Below are 12,197 nucleotides of genomic sequence, written 5' to 3'. Positions count from 1 at the left end.
TTTAGATAGCAGAGATTACAGTTAAAAAAAAAAAAAAAAAAAAAAGCTGAACAATTACTTTGGGAAATTTTATGGATATGGAAGAACCCAAGCTATGCTAAAGCAAGTTGTGATGTCAGGACTTTGGCTCTCTATAGAGCCAAAGTCTCTGTTAAAAAACACGAGTGGACATCACCTTCTGGAAGTCGTCAAACTTCTTTTGCAGGACCTCGACCTGCTCCAGATCAGAGCCAACTTCTTCATTAGTGAGGGCGCTCTCCTTCTCATTGATCCACTGCTGAAGCTCATTGGCCTCACGGAACAACATGAACTTTTTGCAGCTCTTCTCTAACATGTCCTTGCGTTTCTCTCCCAGCTCCAAGAGAGTACCATACCTTGAAAAAAAAAAAAAAAGAGATAATAAGAAGCATTACATTAGAAAACCACTGGAAAAACACTGACATGCTGTGTGTTGGGAGTTTGTGCATATAGATAATTTGAGGAAGCCTCACACAGTGTGACAGATTTATGAGCTTTATAAATTTTAAATGCAAAGAAATACTTATTAAACGAGAATGAAACAATGATTCTATTATTGAATGCCAAGGGGGACAAGAACCCACTCACAAGTTGCAACCGCAGAATCTAATTAAATCATTTAATGAGTCTTCAAAGGGTTATTATCCCTCTCATACTGTGGCTAATTTTTAAAGATTAAAAATGATTGTTAATTATTTTGGAGGACCTACTCCAATTTGTATTTATTGCCAGTTATCACTCCATTTGTCTGTTCTCAAAATCCAAGTTGCAAAATTACTCCTAAAGGCCCTGCAACAATTCGTCATAGTAATTTTCTGTTGATTGACTGATCAATTGACTATCGATTAGTGGTTCAAGTTATTTATTAAGCAATTAAGATTAGTTGCTGATTACAGCTTCTTCAATATGAGAATATGAGAATATGCTGCTTTTCTGTTTTATATTCGAAGCCGTGTCTCTGAAATTTTATACACAAAATGTTTAATGCACATCATAATAATTTCATAATTTTAGCAAACAGACAAACCCATGGAAAACTGAATAACAAAGACTTTTCTAAGCCCAAAACAGCTCTAAATAACCCACATGACTGATATGATTTTGTTAACCTGCCACTAACTTTTTTTTTGTAATTTTGTTTTTATTGGCAGCCATGGGATTTACAGAAAGAGAATCACAAATACTCTACATGTTTTAGCACTGTTTTTACAAAAAAATTTCATCATCAGGGAAAACAATATCTATTGTCACATAGAATCTTTTGTAATTTCCCTTAAGTACTGTGAAACACATAGAAGAGATTGAACACATTTTACTAATATTGAATTGTTGAACAATTATTAAAGCTAATTTTTTCTAAGTACCTTGTGCCTTGGACTTTGTAACCACTACAAAAATGAATCAAAGCCCAATTTGTGCAGAACATAACTGCTTATGAGGCTCATCACGGCTTATGATACAGTAAAAGAAAAAAATCAGAAACTAACATCAGACAGGTCTAGGATGAGAAGGATGTGAAAGGTATGCACCAAAAGGTAAAGTACTTCTATCCCTGCGCTGAATAGAAGATGAGGGTGATGTAGACACGGTGTAACACAACATGGGGGATTTTGGAGTTTGGGGGTGGGGATGTAAAACTGCAGATGATATTTAGTGGTATCATGATCACAATAACACGCAGAGGGCCGCTGGTTCCTACTCACAGCTCTTCCACCTGCTTCATGCGCACAGATACGCTGCAGGCCTCCTTGGTGACAAGCCTGCTCAGTGGCAAGGCAGGGTGAATGCACAGCAAGGCAAGATTAAGTTGTTAAATACAGCGAGAGGACAACAGAAGAGAGACATAAAAAGGCCAGGGGCAAGGTCATTAGTGTTAAAAACTGAGCAGAAAATAGGATTTGATGGAATATAGAGAGGTTAAAAAGCAGAGAAAAGACTAAAGAGAAATAGTTCAACAAATCTTGCAGGAAAGGAGAAATTAGTTAGTAAACTACATTCCGCTACAAAAGTTTAGAAGTTATGATGTGGGTTTCTTACTGATTCTCTATTTGGTCTTGGCGCAGTGCAATGCTACCATGTTCATCCAGCAGGTTCTCCCTGGAGGAGGACTGGGTGGGGTCCAGCTTCTTCACATATGCGGCAGGAACAAAACCCTGGCGATCATTCACCTCCACCTTCCACCAGTCCTGCAGCAGGGAGGAGAGAGACTTATATTGACAAGGGATGTTGATGAGATACTTTCTGATAGGCAAAGTGCTTGTATGGCTTTTTTTGTTACAAAACTACATTATATTTCTACTGATGTGTTAAGACCTGAGCAGCTTTGACAAGGGTCAAATCATTATGGCCACACCACTGGGTTGGAGCACCTCCGAAATGGCAATGCTTGTTGGGTGCTCCCGGTCAGCAGTGGTGCGTACCTACTGACAATGGTCCGAGGAGGGTCAAACCACCAACTGGCGCATCATCAATGTGCAAGAAACAAAGGCTATCCCGTCTAGTCCAAACAAACAGAGGGGCTACTGTGGCACAAGTTGAAGAAAATCTTAATGATTGTTATGGGAGGAATGTATCACAACACACTGTGCATCACATCCTACGTATGGGGGCTGTGTAGCAGCAGATCAGTCACAGTGCCCATCCTGATCATAATGTTTGGGCTCATCGGTACATATCTGTGAGGTGTTTTTGCAGATTTACATCTTCATTGGGAACCATTGGGCTTGGGACTGAGAATCACAGGCAGAGTAGAGAAGTCAGGAAATGTAGAGATGGACAAACTCATTGTTGGGTCTGGTAATTTCATGAGATTTCATGAGATCATGAGAATCGCCGTTCTTGTCATTATGGTGCATTTGTAAAGTTTGACTTTATTAGATGGAAAAAAGTTTTTAGAAAAATGTTTATGTTCCTTAACGTTGAGCATCAAAAAGGATAATGTTGGCACGTACGGGCACTATTATGAAAAATATATCAAACAATATCCAGCCCTAGTTTTAAGTGGCCTCTGTGTTCAGTCTAATCTAATTTATGTCAGTATAGCATTTAAACTCCGCAAATTATAATCTTTAATCATTTGAATTTGTTGAACGTTGACAAGAGATTATCAATCAATTACTGATCATTAATGTGGTCAACAAATGATTAAATACTTAAATACTAAATGGGCATTCTTTGTATTAACATACCTAAACCATGAACAATTTAACTTTCTCCAAATATTATTCAACATGTCTATGAGGTAAATATTTATTGAAGCTAGTTAGTTTCAGCCTGAAGTCCATTTCATGGTGCAGTCAGACAGAGTGTATCGTACCTTGTTGGTGCTGTTGAGCAGGGTGAGGATGTCCCCTTTCTTCATGGTTACTTCACGGGGGCTCTTTTCCTGGTAGTCATACAAGGCAAGGACCAGCTCTTTCCCGGTCTCATCATCAGTTGGCGCCACTTGTTGCTGTTCAATTAAACAAACAGTTTGTGTCACTAATATGTGTTCTCTAAAAACTAAAGAACATTTGATCATTAGGAAAATTCACAGTCTAGTATTCAGAAGCTTTCTTGTGCAGTAAAAACTCCTTTAAGGAGCTGTGCATGTGCAGAGTTGTGGTGTCAAGGAGGATGGGGTTTTACCCTGCAGGACTGGGCCTGTTCCTTCAGGGCCTGGATGCTGCTGCCGTAGGCGCTCAGGTCAGACATCAGAGCCTCATGCTTCTTCAGCAGAGCCTGTGGAAGACAAACTAGGCATCACGACTGTGGTTGTCACAGGTAACAGTAACAAAGTACTGAACTGAAGGTGGAAACACTAAAAAGGGTCAGAAACTTTCTATGTAGATGCCAAACTGATCCTGACAATGGCTTTGAAAACTTAAGTTTATCTGTTATTTTGGTTGATTTGTTCTATCATAGATCGCATTACTTTAATGATAACCAGAAATTTGCTGGTGGACACATTGTTATACTTCAGACTAACTAGTGACCATCAGGATTCATAGTTGAACTGACAGAAAAACCAATACCAATACCCTAAACATTAAAAAAAAGCCATCATACTCAATCATTTAGGCTATCATGTAGTCTTAAATACATAAATTGAAGTGCACACTACAGTGATAGCTCCTAATAGACTAACAGAGCATAATTTTGATCAGAAAAGAGATCTACATCAGGCATTGACAAGATGTGAGAGATAATTGTTTCATTTTTGGATGTCTCTCCCATCTACCATGAATAAACATATTTTGATGCATCATCTTCTTAGTTTTCTGGTTGTTAGTATTAATGTTAAGTCTAGACCATCGCTAGCTTGTATGTCTTTTTGCCATTCAAAACCTTATTTAGGCAATTAATGTATGATTATTTATTATTTTCTCCAATTATGCTTTTATGTTGTAGTTTTTGTGATGATTGTTTCCCTCTTGGATAATTAATTGGATTTGTGTATTTTATTGCGTATTCACTTAGCAGATGCAACATGTTCTTATACAATATTGTTTCTACTGTGATTTTACATCTTTTCTTACACCTTTAATTTTTTTTGTTCCTGTTATAAGTATCAGCAAACTTTGTCCCATTTGGCAGATGAAGACAGACTCATCTAACACTCCCTAAGGGAAGTATCAGATGGGTGACGGGTGTACTTGGGTCTATAATGATTGCTTGTTCTGCTTTGCTCTGCTTACTTGACAATGCCTGATGAAGATCTCCATTAGATTGAAATGTCGCTCTGTTAAATAAAATTTGATGGAGGCTATTAGTATAGAGTCCAGATCTTTTGGCTGAGTTCTGACAGCGCATGCTACACTTCTAATCAAGATATTGCCAATATTGTGTGAACTTTCCACAGGTTTCCCTTGTTCCACATGACAGAATAAAGCAAATCAATTAATTCATGTAAAAAAAATTACACTTGATGAAGATGATGAGCAATAGAAACAGAAACGTAAATATCTGGCCCACATCTTTTCTGTTCATGTACCTCAGCAGAGTCCTCATCTTTGCCATAGTCAGTGCTCCCCACAATGGGCTCCTTCTCCCTCATCCAAGACTCGGCCTCATTGGCATCAGCAAAGTACTGCTGGGCCTGCAGAGAGTCCTCCAGGTCCTGTCTCCTCTGGGAGGCTTTAGCCTTCAGCGTGTCCCACCGTCCATGTAGTTCAGCAAGCTTAGCTTTCACATCCTCACCAGCAAAGTGCCCTGGGTGCCCGAGACATGAATGATCACCATTTTAAATGTTGTGGCAATATTTCACTTGCTTAAAAAGGTCACAGTTATCAAAAAGAAGATATCAAGAGGCTTAGAATTTAAATGAATACCTTCCTCAACCATGCCCTCTCCTTTCTGAGTGACAGCCTTAATGCGAGGCTCATGACCGGTGATCTCAGCCTGCAGTGCTTGGTGCTTCTTCAGCAAGTTCTGGACACCAATCAGGTCTTTTCCTGAGGAAAACACCAAAAGAAACTTTTTTTAGAACTTCAATCAATCATCTGAAATACAGACGGGTGACAAATCAAAGGAAAAACCTGAAAAATGAGTGGATCCATAGTGCACGAAGGGTCAAAAAATGGTTTGCTGAATATGAAATAATGTGAACCGTATGCTATGGCCTTCGGAGTCACCAGATCTAAACCCAAATGAACACCTACGGGAGATTTCCGACTGACGTGTTAGACAGCGCTCGCCACCACCATCATCAAAACACAAAAACAGGGCATATCTTTACGAAGAATGGTGTTCCATCCCTCCAGTAAAGCTCCAGAGACTTGAAGAATCAATGCCGACACTGATTCAACGGATGCTGATTACATAAAGTTTTACCTCTGTTAGTGGAGGCAGCAATGGGCTCTTTCTCGCGGATCCAAGTCTCTTCATCCTCCACATCTCTGAACAGCTGCTGGAGCCTGAGAGAGTCGGACAGTTTCTGCTTGCGTGCAGCCATGGGCTCGCGCAGAGCTTCATAACGAACAACTAAAGCTTCCTGTTTCTTGCGGATGTTGTCAGCATCAAAATGTCCGGCCTCTTGGAACTGACGAGCCTGAATTGTAATGCCATCAATCCGATCCTAAGAGAGACATTCAGAGAAGAAATTATACATTGACATTACACTGTTTTGTACAAAAAAAAGAAAAAAACAAAAACAAACACACGATCAGGTATGTCATCGTGATGAATGCCTAGTGTTAGGTACCTGGTGAGCAGCCACATCGGCCTCCAGCAGTGCGTGTTTCTTCTGCAGGTTCTGGACACTGGTCAGGTCTTTTCCGTAGTCATCTGAAGCCAGGTGGCCTTCAACCTCATACAACCACAGCTCAATGTCCTCTACGTTCCTGTTGAACTGCTGCTGCTGGTTGGCCTCACGAAGCTTGATGCCTAAATAAAATGGTAGAAAACAAATTGACACGACAGTCTGAGCTGTTTTGATTGTGAAAGGATGGTGCTGAATCAAATCCTCTTGTGATCAGTGATGGGTGCTGCAGTGCCCTAGTCTTGGGCCATTAGTACTTACATCATACATAAATAACATTATTATTCTTAAGCAGTTTTTCAATATCATTTAATGCTGAATTTCATATTTCCCAGTTCCCCTGCAACCCAGCCTTTCACTCATCTTTAGTCTGTCTTTGGTGCTTCTCATATATTACTTCTTCATCACAGACTTGTTTTAAAAACAGCCCAAGTGCAACTGCATTCATTACATCTATCTGCGTCACTCTCGCTATTTCCCCACTAAAACATTTTTGCTACGTCATAAAAATACTTGACAGCAGACTGTCATTCAAAAAACCTATTGAAAATTTTACTTGGTAATTCAAAGTCAAACATGATTTTCTGTAAAGGTTTAAAGGCTGTCTGTGTTTTCTAAACAGTAAACGTATTGCTATAATATATGCATATGTTTACAGACACATTCTGTACTGCCATTCTACCTCATAATCAACTCAGCATTTAAACTCTATTCATCACAGTGTGTTATGTTTATGACTGATGACAAATTTCCTCTACATCAATGCCCAGTATCACAAATTTGTTTGGACTTTCTTATCAACAAGGTTTTAATCTATAAAGCTCTACTGTAAGCCTTCCAATATATCTCATCTTTTTCTCATTTAAATCTTATAACTACATTACATGATCCAAGAAATTTCATATGTACGCACCAATCTTGGTAGAATTAGTTTCTGGTATTACTCACCTTTTAAATGGAAAGAACTGCAAACTGCCCTTAAGCTAGATTCCTAAATTGATTGATTTTATTGGTTCTATTTGTCACTTTTTAGTTGGTTTTCTGGCTTCATTTGTAGGTTTGGTTGGTTGGTTGTTCAGCTATGAATGTTTATTGTTCTCAGTTCTCTCTTGAAAAATAGATCATGATCACAATTAAATTACCTGATTAAATATAGTTACTAAATAGAATTAAAGCTGCAAGCACCCTTGAATGGGCCCTCGCACTTTGAGCCTGTGGGGGGAGTGGTATACACAGTGTTAACTCCGGTCATATGACATGCCTCTGAATTTGCATGATTGTTGGATACAAAACCAAATAGTTAAACATAACTTACTGTGTCCACCACTTGGATATTTGCATAATGAATTAAAACATGGATGTGCAAAGACAGAGCGTAAAGGGGGCTTGAGCCCCAGTCTTTTGACCTTAGACCTGACAAGCTTCACAATGTAGCATAATCAAGGTCTTAAGGCTTTTCTGATCTTATGTGAAATGGATGTGGTCACCCTGCTAAGAGGAGTACATTAAAGTATAGAAACTGTTATTTCCTGTTGCCAGTAAGTGGTGCCGTGAGTACACCTGAATATAGGCATGTAGATGTCTTCAGGTCAGGAGTCTTATAATACATTTGAAGTTTGGGGCAGATTGGACAATGTATATTTCAGTTACAACAATTTCCTCTTATATGGCAAAACATTGCTATTCAATAGGGTCTTCTTACTGGTCCGTGCTCGGGCTCTAATTAATAATTACTAATGTTAGCCTTAACCGTGCTTTCCTCTAGCCAGTACCTTTGAGCTCAGTGGCTTCCAGCAGTTTCTTCCACTGGGAGCTGACCTCCTCCATGCGGCCAGCCACCTCAGCAGAGGCGTAATGCTTTCCATCCAGCAGCTCCTGGCCAGACTTCTGCAGAGCATCGATGCGGCTTTGATTAGCTGACAGCTCAGCTTCAAAAGCCTGGTGTTTCTGCACCTTGCCCTGTAGGTTGGAGGGGTCCTGTTGTCAAGAGAGTAGAAGGATAAAGGTTGGAGGATTGGAAAAAAAGAAAAGGGCGGATAATACTGGAATGTACAAATACATTTCAATTTGAATTCAATGAATTTCAAAATGCACCATCTCCAACTCTTCGGTAAACTACCTTGTAAGCTTCATCAGTGGCAGTCTTCATCTTCTCGTTGATCCAGCTCTTGAGCTCATCAGAATCCCTGAAGAACTGCTGCAGGTGGAAAGAGTCCTCCAAGGCAGCGCGACGACACTGAGCACGCTCATGCAGGGCATTGCGGCGGCTGAGCAGCTAAAAATGTGAAATGGAAGAGAAGACATGTTACTTTCTTTGAGAGAAATTACAAAATCCTGCTATCTGCTTTAGCCTTTAGTGCTCAAATATCTGAGGTGGTTTTTACATTTTGACTGAGAGAAGTTAGGGAAGCTGACGGTGGTACTTACAGCATCTCTGCGGGTAGCCACGTCTTCTTTGGCATAGTGGTTGTTTTGGATCAGTTTGGTAGCGAACTCATCCAGGGCCTGGAGATGTACAAGACTAAGAGATTAAGAGTGTATTCTATTTCATACTAGTACATGTCTAGAGATAACTGCAAATTTAAAATGTGGCTGTGACTGCACAACTTGAATGCAGTGGCAATGATATTCTTGCTTTAAGACTGGAAGGTGGAATGTGAATCATAAGTGGACAAACCGGAGTAACTTACAGTGATTTTCTCTTCCTGGGCACTAAGTGACTTCTCAAAGTCCTCATGTTTCTTCAGCAGTGCCTCTACGCTGTCCAGGGAGTCACCAAGGTCTTCATTCAGGAGGAAAGCCTATAAATGAAAATACAAAAACATTAAAAACTGGCACATCACATCTACTGGCCAATACACACCAGGGTCATTCTTTTCTGTTTGTTGGTTTGTCAGGTTACCTCTTGTTTACTCATCCAGTTGTCAACTTGCTCAGTATCCCTGTAGAAGAGCTGCAGGTCCATGCACTGCTCATACTGCTGCCTGCGAACCTCCCACAACTCCAGCAGAGACTCCTTCTCCTCAGCAAGGATGCCCAGCTACATACAACACACCATTTAAATGTGGTACACGGTAGTGTGCTGGTATAGATACAACATCACACAAAAGAAAGAAAGTACAGTCTGGATGCTGTCATAGTCCTACCTTTTCCTTGACCTCCTCAGAAGCGTAGTGTCCTGTATTGAGCAAGGCCTGGCCAGCTTCATCAGTGGCTCTAAAACTGTCCTCATGGGCATCAATCTCTCCCTGAAAAACATGAAAGAAAAACACTTAAAACTGACATTGCTTCTTTTCAAGTGAAAAAAAAAAAAAAGTGTTGTATTTTGTATTCAGCTTTTAAACTTAAATGGTCACTTAATTCCAAGATTCTATAACCTGGGTAGGTCTTAGACATCTGTGTTATAGGATTTTTTACCTTATGCTCCTGGTGGCGATCTAGTAGAGCCTCTGCTCCAGCCACGTCATTGGCCAGTTCATCTGCATTGATCAGGGCCTTCATCTCCGTCACCCAGCTGGTCAGATCCCTGAAGTCAGCCGTGAAACGCTGCAGCCTACAAGACATTGTCACAAGAGGGCAGGAGTGAGCAGAATTCTGTGGAGAGATGTTTAACAGTGACACACAGAGGCAGCCATACATACCCTGTATAATGTCACTAAGCTAATATCTGCCTGTGAACTTGCAGCTTTCATATTTTCAAGCATACTAGGATTAGCAGGGTTCCTAATAATTAAAGTCTTAAAATAAAATAGGTCTTAAAAAATATGCAACATTGCATTGAAGCTGTCCTCGCATTTCAGAAGCAGTATACTATCCGGACTGGACAATATACTATCACTGGTTCAAGCTTTTAGAAGCATGTTATACTCGAGGACAAAAATGACATATGAAACAATCAAGTAGTAAGCAAGACTTTGTGTGGGAACTCATACTCTCAGGAATGTATTTTAGCTTACCTACACAGATATGTGGATATAACTGATGAGACATTCTACAGCCCTTACAATAGATAGTTCAACTTCAAAATTTAAGGTAAATGCAGATTCTCTTGACGATTACATTGTCAGCAGTTACATAAGGTGTACTGTCTGTGCATGACAAATTGCATCAACTTAAATAGCAACTATGGCTGCAACAGTTATTTTCATTACCTATTATGATGCTTATTATTTTTGAATAATTGTTTGCAATTGTTTGCAAATGCCCATCACAATTCCTGTCCGAGGCGATGTCTTCATATTGCTTGTTTTGTCTGAACTACAGTCCAAAATTCAAATATATTTAATTTAATTCTACATAAGACAAAGAAAAGCAGCAAATCCTCACAAATGACAAAAGAAAGTTTGGAATTCTAGCTTGATCAATAACTCGATTATCAAAATAGTTGCCAATTACTTTTCTGTCAATAGACAAATCGATGAATCAACCAAGAGTTGCAGCTCTAATAACAACTATTCATGTAGTACATAATTGCTACAATCTGAGATAAATTGTAGTTTAATATTTCAGTACTGCCTCATCAATCATGTAATACACGACTCATATGTTTGAAAGCTAGTTGCTTTAGAGAATGTGTGCCCCCAACTGCTTAATTTCCTGAAAACATGATGTCTGAATTGCATGTTTGATGTAATTCACAAGTAACAAGAATGCTGCTCATCAGACAGTTTATCACCAAGCAGTGTATGCTTTTTACCGGTAGGAGTCGTTGAGGCGGGCATGGCGCTCAGCAGCCAGAGTGCGAATCTGTTCCCAATTAGTGATGAGTTCGTCCTTCTTCAGGTGAATCTGGGAGGCATTTTGGGGATGTGTCTGCTGCAGGCGCTCTGCATCACCACCCAGTGTGTTGACCTAATTATCGCGCAGAAAAAGGGGAGAACATAAGAAATTAGAACATCAAGTTTTTAACTTCATGGCTGTTCTGTATAGGTGTTGACATTCTGTAGAGTAGCATATGTCCTGCCTTATCTTCCAGAGCAGCAAGGTCTCTCTCCAAACCCTCATGTTTGCGCAGAAGAGCCTGCACACTGGCCAGGTCACGACCAAAGTCATCTGAGGCCATCAGCTGCTCCTTCTCTTTGATCCAACTGATGGTCTCATCCACATCTCTTTTGTCAGAATGAAAACACACAGCCTGTCAATATCATCAATAAGACAAAGTAATAACGTGTTCATAGTTAACAGACACGTAATTACAATCTGTACACACACACACACACACACACACACACACACACACACACGCACACACACACACACACACAAACTGTGTAAAGGTGGACCATAAGTTTCTCTGATGTTTACCTGTTGAAGCGCTGCACCTCAGCAGCCCCAAACAGCTTGCCTTGCCTCTGCTGGGCCAGGCCCTTCAGGCGCTGCCAGGCAGTATTGACCTCATCCTGCTTGCGAAGTATGAGCTCAGCCTCAGGATGGGTCTCCTGTATCAGCTTGGCTGCCAGCTGGTTCACTTCATTCACACGTTCCTCATGGGCTGCCAGGTCTGTCTGGAACTCCTCAAACTTTTTCTGCAGGAGCTCCACATGCTCCAAGTCCTGGCCCAGCTCCTCAGAGGTGGCCATGGCCTCCTACAGATGGAAGTGAAAAAAAAACAACACTGAGGCCATCATTAAAGTGCTTATATGTAAGCACTAAAGTCAAATTTCTATGCTTTTATGTCTCTAGAAGCTATAAAATGGCTTGTTAATCATTTCATGTATTTCATTCACAACGTTTGAATAAGGTTATTTCTAACCATAAATTCAAATTGTCATTTGAGGTGGCACTCTCCTAATGAACACTGAGTAACATAAGAGCAAATCGCACCATTTCAGCTCTCCTAACAATTGAACTGGATAGTCTGACAATGCTAGCAATTTGGTCAACTTTAAGATGTTTTGTGCACTTAGCCTTAACTTGACTTACTGCTTATCATTACTATGGC

At 40.2% G+C, this 12,197-nt stretch overlaps 1 protein-coding gene across 7 annotated transcripts in view; it reads right to left on the bottom strand.

Moving 5' to 3' along the window:
• Window positions 1–12,197, bottom strand: part of sptan1 (spectrin alpha, non-erythrocytic 1) — a 46,279-nt gene that overhangs the window by 19,224 nt on the left and 14,858 nt on the right. For all 7 annotated transcript variants that reach the window (XM_040157130.1, XM_040157133.1, XM_040157132.1 and 4 more), the window contains exons 5-22: window positions 11,561–11,841; window positions 11,220–11,364; window positions 10,953–11,107; window positions 9,674–9,809; window positions 9,403–9,504; window positions 9,159–9,296; window positions 8,947–9,057; window positions 8,684–8,761; window positions 8,376–8,531; window positions 8,029–8,233; window positions 6,200–6,381; window positions 5,830–6,073; window positions 5,328–5,450; window positions 4,991–5,208; window positions 3,646–3,738; window positions 3,335–3,469; window positions 2,056–2,204; window positions 176–374 (exon numbers count right to left, since the gene is read on the bottom strand). In XM_040157130.1, coding sequence (XP_040013064.1) covers window positions 176–374; window positions 2,056–2,204; window positions 3,335–3,469; window positions 3,646–3,738; window positions 4,991–5,208; window positions 5,328–5,450; window positions 5,830–6,073; window positions 6,200–6,381; window positions 8,029–8,233; window positions 8,376–8,531; window positions 8,684–8,761; window positions 8,947–9,057; window positions 9,159–9,296; window positions 9,403–9,504; window positions 9,674–9,809; window positions 10,953–11,107; window positions 11,220–11,364; window positions 11,561–11,841 — 2,850 coding nt within the window. The remainder of the gene's footprint in view (window positions 1–175; window positions 375–2,055; window positions 2,205–3,334; window positions 3,470–3,645; window positions 3,739–4,990; window positions 5,209–5,327; window positions 5,451–5,829; window positions 6,074–6,199; window positions 6,382–8,028; window positions 8,234–8,375; window positions 8,532–8,683; window positions 8,762–8,946; window positions 9,058–9,158; window positions 9,297–9,402; window positions 9,505–9,673; window positions 9,810–10,952; window positions 11,108–11,219; window positions 11,365–11,560; window positions 11,842–12,197) is intronic.

The sequence above is a fragment of the Xiphias gladius genome, chromosome 20, assembly GCF_016859285.1.
Source record: "Xiphias gladius isolate SHS-SW01 ecotype Sanya breed wild chromosome 20, ASM1685928v1, whole genome shotgun sequence".
Lineage (NCBI taxonomy): Eukaryota > Metazoa > Chordata > Actinopteri > Istiophoriformes > Xiphiidae > Xiphias > Xiphias gladius.
Note: the sequence above shows the minus strand (reverse complement) of the source record. Positions and strands in the feature narration are given on the sequence as shown.